Raw genomic sequence first — 26,589 nt, forward strand, 5'->3', positions numbered from 1 at the left:
AGGCTCCACAGCGACCCCATGAGTCCAAAGCTTAACATTACATTAATTCACATTAACTCAGCGGGTCCAATAGAAGTCAATTTCGTGGCTGGTGGGTGTTTATTACCGCACGTGATCCAATGAATACACGTTCTAAACATGACTGTCGTTGGTAATAACCAATCATGTTTCAGCTTTCAACAACGTTGTCCAATCCACGTTGCTTGGCACATATTGACATGCACCAAATAACAAATCATTTGACAACGCTAGTTTGCGATATGAGAGAACTATGGCTTCCTCCTTGATTAAGTGGTTAAGAGGATTATATGTTTTTTTCTTAACATGTCTACTGTCTGTTTTTGCTTTTTTGAATTTAGAAGAATTAAATGAAATGAAATATGGAATACAGATTCTGCCCGATCCTGTTATTATGGGACAGGTAAGATTGTTTTGGCCAGAGATGCAGCTAGCTGTTTGTTTGCTACAGACAGTTGTTATCTTTGTGCACAGCTTGACGAATCAGACATTAAAGCCAATGCTTGCCTACGTGATACTGTTTCCTACTAAGTGTCTACTCGTCCAATACAGAGTAGTAAAGCTGGTTAAGGAACGAGTGGGGAATTAGCTATAGACTGTGCCTCCACAGGTATGATGTAGATCAGGGGGTTTTCAAACTAGAGTCCGGGACCCCGAGGGGGCCATAAGAGAGTGATAGGGGGTCTGTGGAAATGTTTACAGAATAGTAATAAAAATAAGATGAAAATAAATAAATAATCAAAAAAATATTAAATATAACAGTACTACAATGAGTAGAAATAATAATAATAATGTAGAAAATAACTATTTTCCAAGTAATAGACATATTTATAATATTTATTTTTCACAGTATCAATTGGGTCTAACGTTATATACAGTAAACTGTAAATTTTTCAGTTGTCAACCCTCGCGTGAGGATGGTCATATTTGAGGGTCTGTGGCATTTAAAAAGTGTGAAAACCCTTGCTATAGATTTTGCTTAATTATAACTATGAATTTCGGTGAAAAACAAGATGGTAGAAATGTAGTAAAATGTTGCCACCTCTCCCTGGTTCTCCATTTCTAGTTAAATTTCTCTGTGTCTGTCATCTTCTTTCTGTTCCTGTTTTTAGATGGAAGATGTGATGTTGGTCTCTAACAAATACAAGCAGCTGTATGAGTGTCGTTTGCCAGCTCAGGCAGTGCGTTTCCATCAGGACCCGGTATCAGAGCCTGACATGCAGGGTTACAGTGGCCCTGGAGTCCCTGACCTCCTCAAGCCCATGCAGACCGCACCATGCCTGATTAAGGTGGACATGGCCTCCCTTCAATTCTATGTCACAGTGACTAACACACTAAATATACACATCCACTGACACTGATCTAGATATCACTGACTACTATCACAAATAGTTATTTAGAAAAAAGCACCATTGGAGTGTCCATATTTGTGTAAATAATTTTTTACATAATTTGCAATCAATACAAACTACAGTACATGTCACCGTGACTTGAAACTTATTTATTTTGTTCTGTTTATAGACCAAAGACTGGTGGACTTATGAGTTCTGCTATGGCCAGCACATCAGACAATACCACTTAGAAGGTATGTTAAATCATGTCATGCATCTTTGTTAAAAAATTATGTCTGAATTATGTTTTGCAATGTCTAATTGAGTTGAATTGCATAGGTGTACTGCCTGGTAGAGGTTTGGACAGAGAGCCTGTCTGACTAATTTTCAATATATGTTCCATTTCTGTGATTTATAGATTCAGAGATCAAGGGAGATGTGCTCTTTTTGGGATATTATGATTCAGAGTTTGACTGGACCAATGAAACTGCAAAGGTAAGGCCAAAGGCTAATGTGCTGAAATTGTTTACTCATGGAAGATGTAATTCATCTTTTGAAAGTTTCTGAAAATGGAGCAATTAGGAATTTTGGTACTACCAGTAATTATTTTCAATTTATAGCTGATAATTAATATTTGCAATATTATAAACTCATGTATGTGCAAGAGTTTTCTGTTTGTGCACGAAAGTGCACTATTTGCATGCTCTGCCATCTTTGTAGTTATTGTCTATATATTTATGTACTTTTTATATATATAATATTTATTTATTTTATATATATTTTTTTTTATTATTATTTAGATTTGCTGCTATGTTTTCTTTTTTTTAGGCATCTAAGCAGCATAAACTGAAGAGGTATCATAGTCAGTCATATGTCAATGGCTCTAAATGTGACTTGAATGGCAATCCCAGAGAGACGGAAGTCAGAGTAAGATTGCACACACTTACAAAGTGCCACCGCTTATTTCCAGGCCAGAACATTTTATCAAGAAAATTTACTATTGAAGTCAATCTGAAAACACAATAACCCCAATGTGGATTCTAATGAACTGTTTTGTCTAGTCTCCTTTATTTCAATTAAGACTAATCTTAATACTAAAGTATACATTGTTTAAGGTTTAAAATAACTTTTATTCAGTGCATTAAATTGACCAAAAAAGACAGCAAATACTTTTACATTGTTACAAAAAAAAATCTATTTCAAAGAATCCTGATTTTTTTTTTATCAAGGTTTTCACAAATATATTAAGCAGCAAAACTGATTTTAACATTGATAATAATAAGAAATGTTACTTGAGCACCAAATCTGCATATTAGCATGATTTCTGAAGGATTGTGTCACTCTGAAGACTGGAGTAATGATGCTGAAAATTCAGCTTTGCTGAAAAGTTATTTTTAAAGTGTAATAATAATTCACAACATTACTGATTTATTTTCTGTAATTTTAAATAAATGCAGTCTTGAAGAGCATAAGATACTACTTTTTTAAAAACACAAAAAATTGTACCAACCTCAAACTTTGAACAGTAGTGTACAACAACATACAGTTGCATTGTGCATATGAATGGGAGCAATATGTCCCAACATCTATTGGAAAGCCTTCCCAGTGGAGTGGAAGCTGTTAAAGAGGGCCAACGTTTTTTTTTGTTTTTTTTTTAATGTTAAAAAGACTATATAAATTTGCTAAAATTGATGCTACTGTTTTATGGGCAATGAAAATCACATTTCCAATGAAAATGATAATCTAAATGTTTTCGTTGTTCTTTTTAAACAGTTTGTGTGTGAGGAGGGTTCGAGTGACTATATTGCACGGGTAGATGAACCTCAGTCCTGCCGCTACGTCTTGACAGTACACACCTCTCGTACCTGCCAGCACCCCCTCCTTCAGCCACCTTCCACTACCAAGCCACAAGGCATTGTGTGCCAACCCGCTCTCAGTCCCCAGCAGTATATGGACTATGTCAAGGCTCAAGTCTGTAAGTACGAGAAGTTCCGTTTTTTTTGTGTGTTTTTTTACCTCCATCAGGGCCTTGTCATAGTCATATTGGGCAATATATCAAATATGGATAATATGTTTGAAATATATGTATGTGTAATATATATATATATATATATATATATATGTATGTGTGTGTGTGTGTGTGTATATGTGCTTCTTGCATTTTTATACATCAAGATGTTGGGTCTGGGAATTCACCATTGGCAGGGCTCAATCCGAGGGGCGGGATAAACGGTTGTCTTTCAAATTCCCTCTGCACGCAATAGGATCGTGCTACAACCAACCAGGGGTGGGTTTCCCGAAAGCATCGTTGGCCAACTATGGTCGCAAGTTCCGTCGTTACCAATAGAGTTCAATGGACATTGCGATGAACTTGCGACCATAGTTGGCCAACGATGCTTTCGGGAAACGCACCCCAGAGCATTTTCCCACCAGCGGAGCTAGTTGATAGATTCAACTTTTGCTGTATCCGGTCGGCAAAACTCCGAATACATCTTCCTTTTTTAAGAATGACTTCAGTGCCTTTGTTCTTTTCTCAAAGAAAAGCTTAACTCCAAGTCTTCCAGAGTCGCGGCCAAAGCTGATTCGAAAGACCGCTGTTCTCCAGCAGCAGCCGCCATTCTTTGTTTTCAAGTAGCAGGGAATTCACGCGGAACCGTCACAACTCTGTCGTCATTATGTTTAGCCCGCACACCGATTCTATACATGATGTGATTGGCCTGACTAGAGTTTGGCTTTTCCAGCTTGCAAGCCAACGTAGAGTTGCTAGACGACCCTGGCTGCAAAATCAAATTTGCTGCCGCTAATGTGCGTCTAGATTTCTAGGCAAGCATTTTTAATCTATTTGAATACTTTTATTGTTTCGTAATTGTTGGAACAAAAAAAAAACCTTTAAATATCGAAATAAACTTTAAAATGTGAATCAGCAGATGAATAAAGCATACTGAGATAGATATTTTTAAGATATATCCCTCAACCCAGATCCAGCACAGTGTTTTTTTTTACCTAGGAGAGATGACCTATATCTTATCATTTGTTAATTACACCGAGGGGGCCTACATGGTTACAATAACAGGATATTAATTGCTATGAGAGCAGGTAAAGCCCAGTCTTCTGTAACTCAGTTCATTATAACAGTTGCCAGATTCACCATTTCATATTGCTGTTGAAGATCATTGTGCCAATTGGCTTAGACTTGCTAACATGGAAAGCATTCAGGTATAGAGAATTCTTTAGAAGCGTAATCAGACATTTTTATTATCACCCATTATACCATTCATGGAAAAAGTCCCCGGTGCACAAGTGGTGTCCTGTTAGATGAGATCTCCAGAGATGCAATTAGCCTGTATTTAATCATACTCTGTTCTCTAATTGATGCATTATTTTTTAGCACATAGACATCTCTCTTTGTATCACTCTCTCTTCCTCATTTTCTGTACTTAGCTGACACTAAACGTAAAGTGGAGCAGATCTCGGAGGAGCTCAAGAACTTGGATGAAATTCTGTCCAAGGATGACAAGAACAACGGATTGCAGGATGACAAAACAGATGAGGTCCCTGTAGTCCATTCAGATGAGCCTCCAGTTTCAGTGTCAGAAACCAAAGGTTAGCATCCTAACAATGATTTGGGCTAATTTGACTTAGATCAGTTTTATAAATCATACAGTTGCAACTGAATGCGTTGGGTGGCACTGTGTGAAAATGACAGTGAGGTGGTGAGACTTGATGCCATGTGCTTTCAGTATTCTATGGAAGTAAAATAATGTCAAATGTTTTTGAAACAAAAAGCCTGTTGAATTGCACTACTTGAAAAAAAATAGGCATTGCATTAACCATGCTTGCATTTTAATGCATTGTATTTTTAGGGCTTGCATTTTAATGGGCTGAAATTCAACATGGTTGAATATTTAAGCTGTGAATATTTCAATTAAAAACATTTCAAACACATTTTCATTATTAAAATTTCAATAATCCATATTCACCTTTCATATTTCACTTCCAAAATATTCAAACTGTTTAAAATACAACCTATAATATTCAACAGGCAATTTTCCGTCCATTTTATTTCGCTTTGCAAATTCGCTTCCACAAATTCAGTGGTTCAAATTCGACAGTAAATTCAACGGAACTGCAGGAAAAGCAGTAGATTACCGAGATACTCTCCATCTGCTGTTAGTCGACCTCACCAGAAGGTGGTGCAAAAGCGCGTGTTGTTGACGAAGACAGAGCAACAGTTAGAGCAAGCCATTCATTCATAAAATGAAAATGATTATCTGTGTCAGTATATATGCGGAAAAGATGATAAAGACACAAAAGCTGTGTTTATGTTTCATTCAATAACTTCATTGTTACTTTCCCTGTGTAGCCTACATGTCACCAGCTTTCTCTACATGAACAGGATTATAATCGGTTTCCCTCAATACCTCACACTCAAGAATTCCCCTTCTGTCGGGACAAAACGCTTAACTTAGCTTATGGACTAATACAGTGATATGAAAGACCAAACTCGCACCTTATTGGGGATGTAGGCTGTAGGCTACTATATAGGCTAGATGGACTAAGAATATGAACGTAACGCGCAAAGTTTCATGCAGAGCGTTTCGTGATATAGGGGCATAAAATCAACACTTGATCGACACTAACACTTTCTTCTCTCTCTCTCTCTCTCTCTCTATATATATATATATAATATATATATATAGAGAGAGAGAGAGAGAGAGAGAGAAGGTATATATAGTATAGTATAGTATAGTATAGTATAGTATAGTATAGTAGGCTATGCCTACGTGTATTGCATTAGCTTAAACTGGGAAGAGTCATAGCACTTGCATATTGTCCTCCTATTGTTAGTTTAACTGTAAATCGCTTTGGATAAAAGCGTCTGCTAAATAAATGACTAAATGTAGCCTAATAAATGTAAAATTGGCTTGACATTGGACATTCGCACATTTAGGGACCGTCTCTAAAGTGTATACAACATTGGCATACACGTTTCTAACTTCAATAGCAAACTTTAATTTATTTGAATATCAAAAATCCAAAGGGTGCGCATTATGCCTGAAACTACATGAACACTTTACAGTTGGTTTTATGACTGTAAGTCGTTCTATTCAAATGCTATTGAAGTTAGAAACGTGTATACCAAAGTTGTATACACTTTAGAGACGGTCCCTAAATGTGCGAATGTCCAACGTCAAGCCAACTTTATGCCAGTCTATCACTGGGAAACGCTCAGCATTAAACTTTGCGCGTTATTCTGAGTCCATCTGCTTGCCTGCGAGTTTGGTCTTTTATATCACTGTAATTAGTCCATTAAGCTACGTTAAGCGTTTTATAGGCTATGTCAAGAAGGGGATTCCTTAAGTATTGAGGGAAACCCTAATAGCCTGCATGCAGCACATCGCCACAATATAAAGTTAAGGCCACTAAACAACCAAGAGAAATATATGTCAACCTCAAAAATGTAACATTGGATCTTTATATCCGCATCCGGGAATAACATTATAATCTTGTTCACGGTAGAGAAAGATGCTTGTAGGCTACACAGGGAAAGTAACCGTGAAGACACTGAATTTAACACAAAACCGCCGTCATAATAATCACAAATACACTTACATTGCTCGCTGTAAAAGAGTTTTATGAATGAATGGCTTGCTCTAACTGTTGCTGGTCTTCGTCAACAACACGCGCTTTTGCACCACCTTCTGGTGAGGTCGACTAACAGCAGATGGAGAGTATCTCGGTAATCTACTGCTTTTCCTGCAGTTCCGTTGAATTTACTGTCGAATTTGAACCACTGAATTTGTGGAAGTGAATTTGCAAAGCGAAATAAAATGGGACCGAAAATTGCCTGTTGAATATTATAGGTTGTATTTTTAAACAGTTTGAATATTTTGGAAGTGAAATATTAAAGGTGAATATGGATTATTGAATTTTTAATAATGAAAATGTGTTTGAAATGTTTTTAATTGAAATATTCACAGCTTAAATATTCAACCATGTTGAATTTCAGCCCATTAAAATGCAAGCCCTAAAAATACAATTCATTAAAATGCAAGCGTGGTTAATGCAATGCCTATTTTTTTCAAGTAGTGCAATTCAACAGGCTTTTTGTTTCAAAAACATTTGACATTATTTTACTTCCATAGTATTCTAGGCAATGTTCAGACTGGCAGCAAAAATCAGCTAAAAATGTTTTGTTTCCATTTATGTATATGTAGTTTGTAGTCTATTTCGGTCTTGGTTTTACTTCCTTTCTCTTTTTTTTAGCTTTCTACTTTTCTTATCATTAGCAGTTTCTGTGCAGCATTCAAACAGGATGACATCTGTGTGCATGTTTGTCTGTTAACAGAGGCCGAAGTAGCTGAAGTGGACTCCGTGAGTGAAGAGCCGGAGGACAAGGACTTCTGGGAGGGAGTGACCAAACCAGCAAGCACAGAAACAAGCACACCACCTGACTCAGAGGTACAGCCTCGTTTAAAGCACCTCTTCACTCGATATATGTAACTGGTCCTACTTGACCTGCTCCAAGCGGGATTCGACCTGGATTCTCCAGCGTGGGAGGCGGGTGTGCTAACAAGGACGCTAAAGACTGCAGCCTCTAGCATGCCTCTTGAGGCCAGGGCCTTACGTCCGTTACACTCACCCCCCCAAACCTCACTCTCTTCCTGGTCATGGCACCAAATGTAACCAGTCCTACTCAACCCGCTCTGAGAGGGGCCTCTGGTGTGGGAGGTGGGCGCGCTAACAAGGATGCTAAAGACTGCAGCCTCCAGCGTCAGTCACTGGCGTCAGTTGCTAGCGTGCCTCTTGAGACCAGGGGAGTGAGGTTTACACGCACAGCTCTTACTGGCCTATGTTACACTCACCCCCCTAAACCTCACTCCCATCCGGGTCACGGCACCAAATGTAACCTACTTGAATGCTAGTCGCTGGTGCGCGTCTTGAAGCGAGGTTTACACGCACAGCTCTTACTGGCCAACATCCGATACATATACTCGATCCTGTTGTGAAACTTATACACTTTCTGTTGCTTTTAATGAAACTTTTAAGGGGGCACTGATCATTATCATGTTTTACAACTGTTTTGCAGACCCCTCAGGAGCCTCAGGACAGCCAATTACATGAAAATGACTGTAAGACAATTATTCAAAGTTTAAATAGACCTGGTTTTAGTCATTTGTGTTGAAAACATTTTTTTTAAAGCATCAATCAAGTTAAAAAAATTAAGACTATGCACCTTCCTCACTTTCTCTGTGTTCATCTTTCTCTTTTTGTTCAGTATTTGGGGAGGAAAAGTTTAATTTTAAAATCATAACAGACCCTGCAGACCTCATGAAGTTTGTACAACACCTAAGAGAGAGCAACCAGAAGGTGTGTGTAATCGGGACACTGTCACAGACTTTCAGCCAATATCTAGCCATTTGGCGAGTATTCCCCAATAACGGCTCTTGTTTGGCAAAAATTGTGAAAAAGCCTGCTTATGGCATTGAATTGTTTTAAAAAACAAATATCAGTCGACCATTCATTTTTGCGCTCTATGTTCAGAACAAGAAAGCCGAACTGGAAAAAGAGAGCCAGCAATCATCTCAGAAGAGAGAAACGGAGGAAGAAGTAAAAAAAGAGAGGACATCAGAACAGGAGGAGGAGGTGGAGGTAGAGGAAGGGGATGAGGATGAAAGATTGCTACAGGAGTTTGAGGATGAGATGGCAGATCTGTCCGTTCCCTCCTCCAAGATAGAAGAGATAAAAGAAGAGATGCAGAAGGAGTTCGACAACATCATAGAGGAAGTATGAATTATTACTGTTATAGCCTGTATGCACAAATCAGCCAAAAGATTTGGCAGTGAATATACGCTGTTTTTAACTTTCTTATCTCCTAGGCTCAGCAGGAGTTAGAGAATGAAGGTCTTAAGGGTGAGTTTGATCGCTCTCAAGCTACGCAAACTCTAGAAAACACACTGGGGAAACTTCTGGACCGTCTTGAAGACAAGACCGAACATGAGAGTGAACCAGAAACAGAAAAAAATACAGAAATGCATAAAAGCACACACTCGTCGCAAAAGACAGAAGGAGGCCCTTCTCCTGGCAGCCCAAACCTGCTTCCCAAAACGCCAGGTAAATATAGAGAATGGATGCTGAGTGAACGGGTGCATGAATGAACAGATGGTAGAATGGATGGCTCATTCACATTGCTTGTAACTTTCGCCTTTGGACCCCAGGCATTCATATAACCTGCTTATGAGCATATTATACTGTACATATATATAGTATAATATCTGTAAATGTGTGCATGATGCATATAAATGTATTATACACTGGCTCCAAAACAAACAAATTATGCTAGACCTTTTCGCTTCACTTTTAATTTAACTGCTTAACCTTTTTGCTGCTCCCAAGGACAAGTTATTCGATGAAAATATTTTGAGTTTAATTTTTAATGATATACCACTGTTCAAAATTTTAAGGTCAGTAAGAAATTCTTTGTTTTTGAAAGAAGTATCTTATAAATATAAATAAATGCAGCCTTGATGAGCGTATCTAAAATACAGTAAAACCGTAATTTTGTGAAATATTTTTCTATTTTGATCTGTTTTAAAAAGTAATTTATTATTGTATACAAAGCTGAATGTTCATCATCATTACTCCAGTCTTCAGTGTCAGATGATCCTTCAGAAATCATTCTAATATGCTGATTTGGTGCTTAAGAAACATTTCTTATCATTATCAATGCAAAAACAGTTGTGCTGCTTAATATTTTTGTGAAAACCATGATAATATTTTTAGGATTCTTTTGAGTAGAAATTATTTGAAAAAGAAATCATTGGTAACATGTTTTTACTGTCACTTTTGACAACCCAACCTTTTGAACGGTAGCGTTCTGTTAACTTTTTCTCAACAAACAATGCTCCAAATACTTTTTGGGGCCACTGTATACTTAATATTCATGATCAAATCATTGTCACCACTAACACTAATACTACACCGTTTCATGCTTTTGTGCAACTTTGACTTAGCCATTGATGTTGTTAGAGAGAGACTATAATACGTGAAATGGGGAGGGGGAATTTTCCGCTGTGTCTGCGGTAACCTCCCCTTCCCTCTGTCTCTCATCACCCAAGCCCAAGCGGGCAGCAGTGGTGAGCAGGTAAAAGTCAGGGTGACTAAGTATAAGTTGGGCGGAGGTGTGGCTGCAGGAGCGGTTACCGGGGGCAACGATGATGATGAGGGGGGTGTGAAGGTGAAGGAACTGGGCGAGGGCGACCCCCAGTGGCAGCAGATTCAGGAAGTGGTCAAAGAGCAGCTAGAGAGAGCCGGCATCAAGGCCGAAGGTAGGCCGGAACACACTAACACACACATCTAAAGTATTCTTATTTCCCTGTGTGTGTCTGTGTGAGTGGAGCAAAGACTTTATTTTTCATTCTGAAATCTTGAACTATTCTTCTGCCTGGTCTTTGCTTTGAGTACATTTACATTTATTCATTTAGCAAAGCGACTTAAAAATGAGGAATACAAGATGCGATTCACCTTAGAGGCAATTAACATGAGAAGTACTAGTAATATAAAGTTTCAGACATCGTTTAGAATAGTACAAACTAGAACAGGGATGAAGAATTTTCTTTTTCTCAGCAGGATGCAGTTACAGTATGTGTTCACGGAAGAGATACGGTTTCAGTAACTTTTGTCTGATTGTCTTCTCTTTGACTCTATTCTACTATTCAAGATTAAGGCACTTCTAAACTTCATGATTTTCATAGATGCCAATGATTTTGTTTTTCCCTTGATGCTGGCTTTTGCGTGGGTGCAGAGTAATTCATGGTGGTCTTTTTCTGCCTTAAAAATGGCTTTGGAAGAAAAAAAAATTGATAGGTGTGTGAAAAGTTAGTGCACACTCACTTTTGTCAGTATAGGCTGTTGCTCCACTTTCCTAGGTTTGGAGAAAAAGTTCAGCCTGATAGAATGTGAAGATTTAGGAATATGACAGTGCTTCATTTGTCCTTCCCACATCCCACAGCCTTCATCACCTTCTCTGCATGCATCATTTCTATCACTACTTTTTTCCTCTATCAACTGTGTGCGCATGGGAATGAAAAATAGTAATTTTGTTTCTGTTTGTGTATAACAGTATATTTGTTTAGATTAATGTATGTCGATAATGACTAAGGATTTTGGGCCTGTTTTTCAGGAAAGATTGAGGTGAAGATTTTGACCCGTAAGACAGCAGAGGAAGCGGGAGATCAGTGGCTCACTGAGGAGGATACAAAATCATTTAGAGAGCTTCTCATCAACCTTCTGGTATGAATCTGCACACACTACTATATAGGCCGCATGTAAAAAGCAACACCTGGGAGTTCTCTATCTAGTCACAAGTTAAAGAAGACAAAAGGGCAATAGTACAGCGATGCATGAAGCACAGCTCGCGCAGAAGTCACTCACTGCGAATTCAGGGAATTTTTTCACCCTCACACAAAACACATGACTGTGCAGATTCCTATTTAAATGACTGAATATCACAGTAGTGTGACCACACCTTAACAACAAGCCTAATTAGAGGAAAATGTGGTAAAGTTGGTTGAACCTGCAACTCCTCGTATTGAATAGGTCATGAATTGAGAAAAAAAATGTTGGTCATTGTACTATTAAAACATCCTGAGAAGAGAGGTACAAAATCATTGGACTAAAAATAGCATTACCTTCCAAAGGATCCTAATGCTAGGAAAGTGGTTATTTATTTTCAACTATGTGAATGTCTCAGTAGAGCATTATTTGTTTGTTCGGTACATTTCACTGTGGATTCTTTGGTAAATCAGTCGCAGTTTCGGCGCAGACTTTCTGTAAAACTTTTACTGTAAGATATGGAGCTGACAGTAATGACACATGTAATTAACCATGTTAAAATGCCTAATCTGTGATTTCTGATATGTCAGACGTTATTTGTCTCTCTATTCTTTTACTGCTGTTTATGCGTCAGTAATTTAAGCCAGTGACTAAATGGTCATTTTCACATTGTTTCCCTTAGTATGAAAATGTATTTAAATTGTGATTTAATTATGTATAGAAAGTGATCAAAGAACGCTCCCTTTATAATCGCTGGAGGTGTCAATTTTTAAGGATTTTTAAGCATTCGTTAAGGTGCATTCATGTGCTCAACAGATATGTCTAACATCTGCTCAATGCTTATCGCAGAAAAGTTTTATGTGACGGGAGTAGATCTAAATATAATGCTATAATCATCACTTTTCATGTTTAGTTAATCTCGACAGCTGTAATGGTAAAAATGTAGTAAAAGATTTCTATAGAGTTCCACGTGTAATACTTATTTAATCATAGCATTGGCCGTTTACTTTGAAGTCTCACAGCAGACACGCCCCTTCCAACAGAGCATAACTTTAAAGGTGCATTGCGCAAGTCTCTGAGTTTTTGCAGAACTAGGCCCCCTCTGGCGACAAGCGAAACTGCAACACTGCAACTGAACGCGCATGACGTCACGCCCAGTCTCAAATTCCGACCTGAATCCCTCTTATTTATTTTACTGTACAGGATTATAGAGGCAATCGCAGTGATCAGAGAAGGGCTCATTCAGCCCATCAGGCAATTGTTTAAGCATGTATGGGTTAGAAAAACGGGTATTTTTAACATGAAATGTTGCGCAATGCACCTTTAAAAAGGTTAACAAGTTATAATGGACTCAACAGCAAACCCATAGTTTGCAAGTACAATAAATATTAGAAGGCGGCCATTAGAGGCAAACTTAAAGGCAAATCGGCAAAAAATATAAGAGGCAGAGAGGCTGGCAACTACATTGACTGTTTTTGATGCAAAAAAACATTGTTATTATTATTAGTTTAAATAATTTAAAAATGTTGATGTGACCACTTAAATGTAAATGCCCCTTACACATTTCAGTGCAAGTTATGAAAAAAGGCCTTTTCATGCCTTGTTTCTGGTTCAACAGGTAAATAAATTGATGTTCACTCTCTTTGTGTGCAGACTGGAGGTACAGAGGAAGTTTATAAAGAGCAGAAGAGACAGCAAGAGTTGGAGAATAACTACAAATTTGTCTGGGGAGAAAAACAGGATGAGAGCCAGTCCACAGGAAACAGTGATTCTGATGAAACAGACTTTTGAGCCTTCTCTCAAGCACTTTTAACTTGAAGAAGGGCAGCCAGCATTCTCTGAACTCCGAACTCCTAACTCTAAGCCACTTGGTTGTCACTTTACAATGTGTATGGCAACCAAACTTCTCTTTCAGACTGTTTAAAGGGATAGTTCACTTTGAAATTAATTTTTGATATGTTTTAGCTTACCTCAAGGGCATCCAAGATGTAGGTGTCTTTGTTTCCGCAGTAGTTTCAATTTTGATATTTTTAGGTCAAACTGTTCTTGTCTGTCAGTCATATAATGCAGGTCTATGGTCACTATCTCAAAACACAAGCACAGAGTCTAAATTAAAACAATTCCCCATCGTCCAAATTAAACAATTCCCCATCATAAGTACACATTGATGGCCTAAGACACGAAACGAGCGGTTTGTGTGAGAAAACGAACAGTATTTATATCGTTTTTAGCTCTTGAACACAGCACACGTCCAAATGGTCTGACGGCGCGGGCGGGTATAGATGTATACATAGATGTCGCCTTGGCTACTGCAGTTCATTGGAACGAAACCGTAGCAAAGCGACATCTAGTGTATATATCTATGCGGGTATAGATATATACACTAGATGTCGCCTTCGCTACTGCAGTTCATTGGAACGAAACCGTAGCCAAGGCGACATCTATGTATATATCTATACCCGCCCGAGCCCTCAGATCATTTGGACGCGGCTGTGTTCAAGAGCTAAAAACGATATAAATACTGTTCGTTTTCTCACACAAACCGCTCGTTTCATGTCTTAGGCCATCAATGTGTACTTATGATGGGGAATTATTTCATTTGGACGATGGGGAATTGTTTTAATTTGGACTCTGTGCTTGTGTTTTGAGACAGTGACCACAGACCTGCATTATATGACTGACAGACAAGAACAGTTTGACCTAAAAATATCAAAATTGAAACTACTGCGGAAACAAAGACACCTACATCTTGGATGCCCTTGAGGTAAGCTAAAACATATCAAAAATTAATTTCAAAGTGAACTATCCCTTTAAGTCATGTGAGCCCTGTAAAGGGTTCAGTCCACGGCCGTGAATTCTGATTATCCTGTATGAGCATCTGTAAGTTGTTTATACTGTATCTTGCCTGTTTTCAGTTTGGGATTTTTTTTTTTAAATACACAAATATACTTCATGTTTCAGTTGTGTTGCACTTTATGTCTGTGTGTGACAGTCTGTGAAACAGACCTACCTTCTCTCTCACATGGAAACAAAACATCAGTTAGTATGCATGTCAAAGTTTATTTTGAAAAGGCAGTCTGGACATACACATTCTCATCACTGGACAGTGCTATTAAAATGCTGTTGATGATTGATCTGTGCAATATGGAGCTTGTTGCAGAGTCACCGTAATGGCAGGACACTGACAATAACTGCTTCAATTATTATTATTAATATGTACATTGGACTTTTTTGAAAACACCTACAGCTTCTTTGACAAATCCTTGCCATGCACTAAGCAAAATATTCAGTATACAGCTTCAGTTTTGTCTTAATTCATGTTTTTGACAAGTCTATTTGTACAATCAGTCTTCAAAGGATTTATGTTTTACAAAGGATAATGTCCAGACTTAATTTAGAAATTGAACAAAAACTTTTGCCAAACATTGGGAATCTAATACATTTAACCGCTGCTTCCATGTCCCCTGCAGATAAGGGCTCTTTTTGTTGTAAATGCTTCGAATGATCATCATAGTTTGGTCGATTTTAAATAATGTTGCTACAGCACTTGATTCGTTTGTTAATAAGACATACTTTCCATTTCTAATTCTTAACGTAAGCACACTTTTTGTGAGGGAATGAGAGTGGGTAAAGCTGCTGTAAGCAATTAATCATTTCTTTTAGTATCTGACGGATACCACTGAAATATTTATGTCCACATTGTCTCTGTGGCAGCCCCAAGGGTGGGCGGGCAATTAGATCAATAGATAGATAATGAAGAAGAATGTGACCACGGCCCGTGCATGCTAGCCAATCAGACTCAGAGAACCTAGTGGCGGATCTCTGTCAATGGCAAACATTTGTTTGTAGTTGTCGGCTAGTTATTTGTTCACACAACAGGACATTGCTGGTAATGTTGAGACATTTTTGAGGCTCAGAAAAATCGCTTACAGCAGCTTTAGGTTTTCGGACTTCACCACGAAATGCACAACTGTACATTTTGTACTACTGAAGAAACGTTTAATAGCAACCTGTTGAAAATGCATTCATTGCATAGCCTATATGGTGAGAAAGATAATTAAACAATAAAATGTACGATATGCTGTGGTCTACTATAAATAAATTCCACAATCAATTACTATGTTTAAACCGTTTAATAGCGTTGAAGTTCTCACACATTTAAATTACTAGTTCATTTGTCGCAACAAATCAATGCCTTCTGGGCATTGAGACAAAAAGCCTGTTTCATTCTGTTGATCTGTTCCCAATTTTACTGTCAGGAAAATACCTGTTAGTACATGGATATTAATTCAATAATAATTTTATAATATTATAAAATGAGGTATAACATGGCAATTAACTTAAAATAACCTAAAAATACAGACCCCCATTACTGACACCTTTTCAAATTAGAAGTTAGAATTTGTTTATATAAAGCTTGATTTAATTTATATAAATAAATATAAGTTTTGGGTTACTAAAATTACTTTTATTAATTCTGTTCACTTCGTGCACATGCGCATTTGTGAAGTAAACATGACCCAACTTGATTTCTCCTCAACCATTTTTTTACAATCTGGCTGGATCCCAAATGGCACACTTCATGTGGACTCACGGTCTCGTGGCCTTAAATTGCACATGCTCGCCAAGTGTACGAGTCCGTAGGGTGTCCCATTCGGCATTTCAGCGCTCAGAAGTGTGCTCTCGAGCGCCGCCTTTGTGCCCTCGAAGCAGACTTTGGCGAAGCCCGCACTTTCGCACCCTCCACACGAGTTACCTACCCAGGAATCTTTGCAAACGCCCAATCAGATAAACGAGGGGAGGAGTTTCGTGGCTGTTTGACCCGGGGGGGGCCAATGTTTCGGAAAAAACTGAAGCTTCCCTGGGCGCCGCCATTGATTAGCGGACCCCCACCTGCTGTTAGCATTCCATTGACTCCCATTCATTTTGGCGTCACTTTGACAGCGAATAACTTTACATCTGAGGTGTTTAAAGACTCCATTTGTCCATTATTTATTTCTAAAGAAACACGAAAATGTATAAAAGGCACCATTACCGTATCTTATGTTATGGTCACGTAGAGGCAGTTTTTGTAAAAATAGGCTAACGATTGCGTCATAACCACGCAACTCTCTGTCGCACAGTAGAGAAATTACCAAATGGACAGGAGGAGAAGCTCGTGTGCAATCGGGGGGACGTGGAGGCAAAATGACAAAGTAATTAGAATATTTAGCAAAATTTTCACCTGCTCCTAGCTCATGGACACCTCCTACTCACTCTCCGTCTCTGCAAGGGAATGATTCAGATTTGTCTTGGCACAGCTACTAGAAGACAGACAGGTTGCTCACGTCACATCTACGTCGTCAAGCTCAGTTTGAGTCTGCGCAGTACGGTCAGCCATCAGGAAGTGACCGCTTCTAACTGACTTCACTTTTCTCCGTTGAATCCAATGGGGTCGCTGTGTCCATTTCTTTTACTGTCTATGTGTTTGACTTTCAGTGGCATGATGTCATCAAGCCTGTCCCAAAATATTGATTCCTGGGTAAGTAACTCATGTGGAGGGTGCGAAAGTTCGCCGAAGTCAGAAGGCCGAAGTCCGGACTCGTATACTTGGCGAGCACGCGCAATTTATAGGGTTAGTTCGCCCAAAAATACAAATTCTGTCGGTAATTACTCACCCACCCTCATGTTGTTCCAACCCCGTAAGACTTTCATTTATCTTCGGAACACAAATTAAGATATTTTTGATGAAATCTGAGAGCTGTCTCACTCCTTCATAGGCTGCTAGGTAATTGCATCTGCTGGCCCAGAAAAGTTAGTAAAGACATTGTTAAAATAGTACAAGTGACTACAGTGGCAGTTTATAAAGCGACGAGAATATTTTTTGTGCGCAAAAAACAAACAAAAATAACGACTTTATTCAACTATTCATTTTCATCCGTGTGGGCCTCTGATGTGAGTTCACGAGCGCAGATGGGTCTTGATTTAGTGTTCAAAATGGTTCTAAAGTGTGCATTTCCTGGATGTCCGAATCGTGAGAAACCAACAAGAAAACGTAAAAGTGCCTTACCAATGCTGCAAAATGAATGGCTTACTTTTCACACTTTCCCATCAACTGATCGTGAGCGTCATCATCTCAGTTCTCACGCATGTGTCGTGGCGCTCTCGTGAACTCACGTCAGAGGCCCACACAGAAGAAAATGAATAGTTGAATAAAGTCGTTCTTTTTGTTTGTTTTTTTGCGCACAAAAAGTATTCTCGTCGCTTGATAAACTTAAGGTTCAGCCACTGTATTCACTTGGACTGTTTTAACGATGTCTTTACTAACTTTTCTGTGCCGGCAGATGCAGTTACCTAGCAGCCTATGAAGGAGTGAGACAGCTCTCAGATTTCATCAAAAATATCTTAATTTGTGTTCCGAAGATGAACGAAAGTCTTATGGGGTTGGAACAACATGAGGGTGAGTAATTACAGAATTTTCATTTTTGGGTCAATAACCCTTTAAGGCCATGAGACCGCGAGTCCACATGAGGTGCCATTTGGGATCCAGCCAATGTATGCTCTCAACCCTTCCCCGATTACACCAGCTATGCTAGGCGTAGTTGTTGTAGAGCAAGAATCTTTAACCCTCTACTACACACATTTTTTATTCATTTTTGGAAAAAATAGAAAAAAATTTCCACATAATTTCTTTGTTCATTTGGGAACTTTTTATTTTTTTGTTTTTTCGTTGCCCTAATGGTACAGAATCATAGAGAAAAGTATTAATTCACATCATAAGACAGTCAGAGAGCAATACAAAAAAATCACAAATCTTTTTAAAAAATGTCAAGGAATCATAAATAAATAAATACAACTATATTTAGAGCTTATATTGTGCACTAATATGTGATAACATTGTCAGCAAAGACATCCTTGAAAAGTATCCCTTATCGCACAATGAAAAGAAAAACTTAATTTCTGAAAATGCTAAATAAAAAAACTTCATAAAAGGCTTCTCTACACCTTCAATGAATACATATTTTGTATATATAGTTTAATTCTAAATAAGATTACTAAAGCAAAGCCTTCTTCTGTGACCATGTGTCAGTAAGGAAGCTCAACTTCCAAATGGCGCTTAGTGGCTCCCACTTCCACACCTTATTGGACTGTTCTTTTATCCTTTTTGACCATTCTAATTGATTGCAATCATTTAAAGAAACGTGTACATGGGGCTTAATACAACTTTCCGTTGCCTAAAGGGCTGTACTATTGGTTCATACTTTTCTTCTTGGCGTGATTTCATTTGCTCTGTGCCTTCGCTTGATGAAACCATGATGTGTGTGTGTGTGAGCGAGATAATAACCCAATCATAACCCTCCGTTCAAATGACATCATCGTTCAGTCCAAGATCGACAGGCGATTCATCCAATCAAATGCGCTTCCGTATGTCCTGTATTAGATGTGACGCGAACAGTTCACAGTTCGCAGTTGAACAAGCGTCTACTTTTCTAGAATGGTGTAGTCGAAAAGATTTAGTTTTATTGTTTAAAATAAAAGCATCACAATTTAGTGGGGTGGGTGTGTGTGTCACTGTCCACAAAACACAGACTGACAGAGAGTAGCTCTTAAAGAGGCTGGCTAATTAAAATACGGAATTGAACCGCCCCCATACCTCTCGGCTTTACTTGGGGAACATAGGAAGCACGTTGCTAGTTAGCTTCAAGTAAAGCGTAATATTATCTACCAACCCAAATTTGCATTGGGCAGAAAATAGGAAGGACATGATTTTGGAGCCGATGTTCCTGGTTAGGCTGCCAAATTTCTTCCATTTAAGTTGAAAACCATAGCCTTACTGTTATGCTAGCTCTATGAGTTGGACTGAAAGGCACCGGAGCCGAATATTGCAGTGTTTTTTTCACTTCAGTTATGGAGGAAATCAGCTGTCTGGTAAGATTGTGACAGTGTTTCTTTCGACACCTGATTGTTCCGCATGTAGGCTAAGATATTTCCTATGGTACTTCTGCTGTAATCATGACATAGCTAACAGTTAACTTACTTGTTTTTAAAACTTTTTATTATATAAAAAGATTAATTTCGTGATTACAGAAGCTGTATGTTTTTTTTTTGTTTTTTTTTTTTTTTAAATATCAAAAGCAACAATTGATTATGTCAGTCTACATGTTGTAACGTTATTACGATTACATTTTTAACAGCTATTATAACGTATTTAATGTGTTATTTTGCGAAAGTTTGCCAAGGGCCCCCTCGTTGCACGACTACAGTGCTAGTAAACGAGCCATAGGCTATATTTATCTTAAATTTGCCTAATTTGTCTTAAGTATACAAGACAAATTTATTATTTTCTAGACAGTAATTGTTTTACATCTGATAGTGTTGCCTACACAAGTAGTAATTTCCCAAAGTTAATAATCTGAATTCAGTTGAATTTGTCAGCTGTCAGTAGTTGTATCCTGGTATGATGACGTAAACTGCTCTATCGCTACGTTGCTTGTTGTTTAATCAGTCCTATCAATCACGGAGCTGCTGTCAAGCGGACTGTACGCGCCTAGCATCGGGTTTATTTTCGGGTTAAAGTCAAGAGGTCTTGATTTTGAAACAACCAGATGATAGGTGTGATAAATACTTACTACGCCATGATCCTCTGCTCACTCTAGTCTTCCTTGTGTCTCTGTCTAATAGTCACACTAAGGTGAGAGTCTCTAGAGCTCGTCATGAAAGCTCTCGGTGCGCGCTCCGCGTTTTACGTGGGCTTTGTGGTGGGCACGTGCAGTCTGTACCTGCTCCTGAGTCAAGTTGGGTTCACGCGGAACTTGGGGTCTCGTAAGACCGAGGCCCACGTGGAAAGCCTGCTGGAGATGATAGAAGAAGAAAACAAGAACTGGAAAAAGGAGAGGTCGGCTCTCTTCAACCTCAATCATCCGCACCATACAGGTAATTACACTGTAGAACTAATTGAGATGTTGCAAATAAAAACAATTATTTTATAATGAGCAAAACGCATGGCAGTATAATAGAAAGAATACAGTAGAAACTATATACCCATAAAGTGAAACTGTATATTAGTGAATCATTTGCCCAGAAACAATTTAAACCTGTATGTGAAACTTTAAAAAAGGTTGGGCAATAGGCAGAAGGACAGCCTCAGTCAGGATTTACTGGCATCTTATTGCAAAAAAAGATGCAATTAATGTGAACGGTAGAAAGTGGTCATACAGGTTTGGAACAACATGAGGAGAGTTGAACTGTAACGTTAATAGGCCTACCACAAATACATTTGAATGTCATATTTATCTTCATTTTTTTTCCTTTAAGAATATTTAATAACTATGATTGGGACTGTCATATTACATAACATTATAAAGAGAACAATATTGTAATAAAACGTTGTGAATTCTTTGGGTTTAGTTGCCATATTGTTCCAGGAAGAGCTCGTCAACAACTGGCGATATTGGTGACACGTTGTATCTATTACTCGTTATATTTGATTATTAAATAATTAATTTAATTAAATGGTCGACTCATTTTACAACCCTACTAGCCCTTTATTTAGACTAAAAACCCTTTTCATTCATTTGATGAGGAACCTGTTTTGAGCAGGATTTGCACACCCTGTCATAAGGTTGGCTATATGCTACAAAGCTAACGTTAATTTAAACGACGATCGATCATTGGAATTTGTGTAAATTGACATTCTAAGGCATATCTGTGTATCTAACTGGAATATTTTAAATGGCACTGAATTAATGGCATGCATTGTGCTCTCTCATTTCACCTGTACAAGTTGTTTAACTTGTTTTGCATTGTTTCATTGTCAACCAGAAAATGAAAATTGCTTCCAGCTTGTTACAGACAGTCATACACATTGTTTTTATAAAAAAAAATAAAAAAAAAAAATTGTTATAGTTATTATTGTAATAGCACTGGGATGGCATTCCCAGAAGAGGTGTGTTAGACTGGTAGAGCCAGGTGATGTATGCAGCACTTCAGCTTTATTACACCCTTTTATTTATATGATTTGTGGATATAGCTCCACACCCCGGTGTCACAATTTAACTAAGAGTTAACTGTTCCATTTGATCAAAGCCCTCTTTGTGAGAAACTCTTTTTGGGCATATGTTTGTGTGTGTTCTCCCTGGAGAGATGGACTTTGCTCTTATTTTGAGCTTGCATCTAATGTTTTGTCCTTGGTAAAGTATAATGAAATGGACTCTCATATACTGACTCTAAATTGTATGCATGAGTAGTTGACAAAATTTAAGTAGATGAAGACATTCTTTACTGAATATCAATGATATTGTTTATAAAACAATTTTCTTCAATTTCTTCAACATTTTTAAAACCCGATTTGCTTTTTACTAGTTTCTAGTTTTACTTGTAGGGTTAGTTCACCAGTAACATTTTGTCATAATTGCCACACCCTTGTTGTTCATGACTTTTGTTCATCCTTGAAAAATACAACTGAACTGAAGATATTTAAATGAAACCTGAGATATTTCTGTTCCTCCGTTAAAAGAGCATGCAATAAAAAATTGACACTTCATAAAAACAGTGTAAACTACGTCATCCATATGAATCGAGCAGCTTAATCCAAGTCTTCTGAAGAGACACGATCACTTTATATGATTAACGGATATAATTTAGGCTATTTATTAATATTTAAGCCTAAATATTTTATTCACATTTTATTTAGCATGCACGGTTGAGCTGCAGTTTGACAAATTAATTTTTAGTGTCATTAATTTGCTACTTTGTAGAATTTGATTTTCATTCATTTAATGTATTTTTCTGAGTAATCTTGGACTATCTCTTGTAGGTGAGGATGGCAAACTGGCTGATGCTCTCTATAAGCGTGTACGCATTCTGTGTTGGGTTATGACTGGCCCTGATAACCTTGAGAAAAAAGCTCGACACGTGAAAGCCACATGGAGTCGCCACTGCAACATTGTGGTCTTCATAAGCTCTGTGGATAACCCCGATTTTCCCACGGTTGGCCTAAACACCAAGGAAGGTCGGGATCAGCTGTACTGGAAAACCATTCGTGCTTTCCATTATGTCATGGAGAAGCACGGGGACGAGGCGGACTGGTTCCTCAAAGCGGATGACGACACTTATGTAATCGTCGACAACCTGCGATGGATTCTGGCCAGCCACTCTCCAGAGGACCCTTTGTATTTTGGCCGGCGGTTTAAGCCGTACGTAAAACAGGGCTACATGAGTGGCGGCGCTGGCTACGTGCTCAGCAAAGAAGCTCTGAGGAGGTTTGTGGAGGGCTTTCGTACCAAAGTGTGCACTCACACTACCTCAGTGGAGGACTTGGCTATGGGTCAGTGTTTAGAGAAGGTAGGCGTTGTGGCAGGAGACTCCCGAGACACCATACAAAGAGAGACATTCCACCCTTTCGTACCCGAGTCCCATCTCACTGGCACATTTCCCAAGACTTTCTGGTATTGGAACTACTGTTATTACCCCATTGTGCAGGTGAGTCTGAATTCAGTGAAAACATTTTATTTTATTTTATCAATATGTCATTACTTGATCTTCCAGTAAAATGACAGACTTCTCTCTGGTGATGTATGCCAGACTTCTCCAATCATTTAGTCCACTTAAACCCCGCCCCAAGTTCAGATCTGCCTCCATCCAATCTACCACCGATGAATATAACCAAGATCCCGCCCCACATTTTTTTCTTTCCATTATCTGTTTATCTTGGTTGTACGACAGAATACGAAAAAAGATCTGTCGCTACATTCTTTACAGCGCAACTTTGTGTTTCAGATCGGTCTCTTTTGAAGTTTCTGTTAAGATGCTGTCTATGTAGACAGGGAAGCAAATATGATGTCAACGTTTTCATTTAATGCACCCTGAAGGTGTGATCGTCACCCTTTACATACATCCTGTTCAAATAAATGACACAGACCAGTATTGACTATGCAGTCTTTAATTCTTTGTGTCCTTGGTCCAAGTGTGCGTGAGTTTGTTTTGGCAAAGATCATAGTCTATTGAGTAAATCTGCGCTGTCACCACATTACTTTAAGCACTGTTGCATGATATTAAACACAAGAAAAGACTAGCTAAAAAAAATAACGCTGATTATCTAACTAACCCCAATGTTGTTTGAAAACTGAATGATTTTTTTTTTCTTTTGTGGAATACAAAAGGAAAAAAAAAAAATGCATTGTTTACTCAGACTGATGCCATTCCAAACTCATTTAATTTTTGTTTTTAATTTTCTTTTTCCGTTGAACACAAAAGAAGATTATTTGCGTAATATATGCGCTCTTAAATGGGCTCCATTACAATGAATGCTTTTAAATGCCCCTAGCTTTTAAAAGGATGCAAAAGTACCACAAAAGAAGTCCATTTGAATGGTGATCTATAAGTCTTCTGAGAACTGACCGAAGTCTTTATTCACTAAAAATCTTCCAATCCAGTTGGCTGGTAACTGCTGCAACTTCTATTGTAAATTGCTTTGAATAAAAGCATCTGCTAAATCCATGATTGCAAGTGTAACTGAGTTAATATATGTATGTTCCTATATTAATTTGCATAATTCTTTCTCTCTCTTTCTCAGGGGCCACAGTGTTGCTCAGACCTGGCTGTTTCTTTCCACTATATGGATTCGTCACACATGTACCTGCTGGAATACTACACTTACCACTTGCGTGCCTTTGGCTACAAATACCGCTATCAGCCCTCTGAACCCAATGTCATACAAGACCTCAAAGCCCCTGTCCCAGACAAACTGGAAACTGGAGACTCGGAGAAAAAGCAGGGGGTAGAAGCACAGGAAGGAGAAAAACAATCCTCTGAACATAATGAAAAGTCTTAGCAGCTTTTTGCATAGGATTTTTTAAACAACATTTTAAATCTTCTTCCAAACGAAGTCTTTTTTGGGGGGATGGCTTTACATTTTTATTTGGATGATGTCTTTAATTGTATCCTATATTGTGCCACAGAAATGTGTGCATGACATGTTTGTGTGATTAAATGAACTGGTACTGTGTGAGAGGGTGTTCCTTTTAATAATGCATTTGTATGTGAATGTTTAAATATAACCGCAACCCTAACAGTGCATAATTGTATGAAATGAAGGTTAAGACATGTAGAGCCAGAGTATGCGGTTCTTGAGATGTGATTCATTTAGCCTATGAGCCTGCCTTAACAGTATAATAACATGGGATAAGAAAGGCTGCCGCTGTATTTGTTAGATTTGGCATTCATTTGATTCATTTTTATTTTTAATACATATGTAAAATTATGAATCGTGTATTTGCTCTGCACTGTGTAATCATAAGCACACCACCATGTATGATTTAACAGCAATTTCATAAGAACAAGGGGCCTTGATTTTCCTTTAATTTGCTCGTTCCCTTGAATTAGTGCCTCTGCTCTGATCCAGAGAAATCATTCATTTCCATATGTTCCTGGACTGCGTTTGTATTGTAATTAGGCAATATTTAAACACAGAGCAGATTATATTGTAGTTGTTTTAGGGCTGTGAAAAGATTAAACGCATCCAAAATAAAAGTTTGTGTTTAAATAATATATGTGTGTGTACTGTGTATAATTAAATTTGTATATATAAATACACACACATGCATGTATATATTTAAGAAAAACTGTTATTTATATATAAGAAAATTATACTTATATATAATATAAATTATATATAAATATATACAGTATATGTATGCAAATATTTCTTAAATATATACATGCATGTGTGTGTATTTATATATACAAATAATTATACACAGTACAAACACATATATTATGTAAACACACACTTTTATTTTGGATGCAATTAATCTTTTCACAGCCCTAAGTTGTTTATATCTGGCAAACATTCAAGCTCCAGCATTGTCACATATCTTTGCCAAATTTGACTATGTACACATTACTTCCCGTAACATTACGTCAATATAAAGATTAACCAGGATGTAGTCTTGATGTAATCAATTGATACCCTTCTCTGGAAGTTAATTTGAAAGAATACGGATTAGTACTCCATTAAGATCCTGTTGGCTGGCCCAATAGTTCATGAGCACCTAGGGAAAAAGTAAAGGTAGATAAGACGGCTTAGGGATACACTTTATCCATGCTAGTGGGAATTTTGGTCTTGTTGATGAATGGCATACTGTGACACACTGTGTGAATTATTGGATTTTTCAGACCACATAATGCTTTATTTAATTGACTGAAGTGGATCGTCTGGTTTTGCTTCATTTCACATCGCTAGTGTGGCAACTACTACAGCAGTTTGTGTGTGAGATTAAAAGTGCTGATTTTACAATTGATGCGAGTAGTGAAAATAATTCAGTTTCCTTGTGATGTGTGTTTTATGTCTCAATTTCTCAGTTATTTGTGTGTATTTGCTATACTTAAAGGGACAGTTCACCCAAAAATGAAAATTTACTCAAGTTTACTCACCTTCATGTTCTTCAAAATATCATATGCCTTTGGAAAGACATCAGGCTGAGTAAATGACAGATTTTTTTTTTTTTTACCAATGCCTTTAAATGTTCTGGTGGTGTTAAACTTTCCTTTTAAAATAATGCACACTAAACGTGTATTAGTGTGCATTATTTTATCAAAAATCACATTCACTTTCTATTAAAGTATGGTAAAGCCAAAAAATGGGGGTAATCTGTTTGCATTGTTTTGTTGATTTAAAGAGGAAAAGTAATTCAGTTTGTGCCACCTACTTCAAGTATGATCTAATTGTTTTGGGGATTTTTTGTGGTAAAGTTCTATTATTTTAACAAGAAGTTTGAAACATGACTTTGAAACGTTTGAACATGCTTATGCTTCAGTATGTTGATGACTTCAGAAAAGCTCTTTAGCTAACATTCCTTTGTAATCATTCAATTTTCGTTGAGTTTACTTTTGTTCCGTTATTTTTTCAGATTGGAAATCTGAACAG

General features: G+C 37.8%; 2 protein-coding genes across 4 annotated transcripts; both read left to right on the forward strand.

Annotated features, from left to right (window-relative positions):
* The first annotated feature begins 233 nt into the window (after positions 1-233).
* Positions 234-15,757, forward strand: os9 (OS9 endoplasmic reticulum lectin). Of its 3 annotated transcripts, none has more exons than XM_079883877.1 (15): positions 234-421; positions 1,131-1,307; positions 1,540-1,603; positions 1,768-1,844; positions 2,178-2,276; positions 3,123-3,324; positions 4,791-4,952; positions 7,699-7,811; positions 8,440-8,482; positions 8,629-8,720; positions 8,895-9,137; positions 9,230-9,464; positions 10,475-10,678; positions 11,533-11,642; positions 13,338-14,636. In XM_079883877.1, the coding sequence occupies exons 1-15, from the start codon at positions 272-274 to the stop codon at positions 13,473-13,475; spliced, it is 2,109 nt and encodes a 702-aa protein (XP_079740003.1). In that variant the 5' UTR covers positions 234-271; the 3' UTR covers positions 13,476-14,636. The 3 variants fall into 3 exon arrangements, with proteins under 3 accessions (XP_079740003.1, XP_079740005.1, XP_079740004.1); XM_079883878.1 differs by having other exon boundaries at positions 247-421; positions 10,469-10,678; positions 13,338-15,757; XM_079883879.1 differs by lacking the exon at positions 10,475-10,678.
* Positions 15,758-19,102: 3,345 nt separating this feature from the next.
* Positions 19,103-25,203, forward strand: c1galt1lb (core 1 synthase, glycoprotein-N-acetylgalactosamine 3-beta-galactosyltransferase 1, like b). Its single transcript, XM_079883905.1, has 4 exons — positions 19,103-19,592; positions 20,346-20,597; positions 22,480-23,144; positions 24,238-25,203. Exons 2-4 carry the CDS (start codon positions 20,378-20,380, stop codon positions 24,493-24,495), a joined length of 1,143 nt encoding a protein of 380 aa, XP_079740031.1. The 5' UTR covers positions 19,103-19,592; positions 20,346-20,377; the 3' UTR covers positions 24,496-25,203.
* The last annotated feature ends 1,386 nt before the right edge of the window (positions 25,204-26,589 follow it).

Source organism: Squalius cephalus, assembly GCF_949319135.1.
Source record: "Squalius cephalus genome assembly, chromosome: 10".
Taxonomy (NCBI): domain Eukaryota; kingdom Metazoa; phylum Chordata; class Actinopteri; order Cypriniformes; family Leuciscidae; genus Squalius; species Squalius cephalus.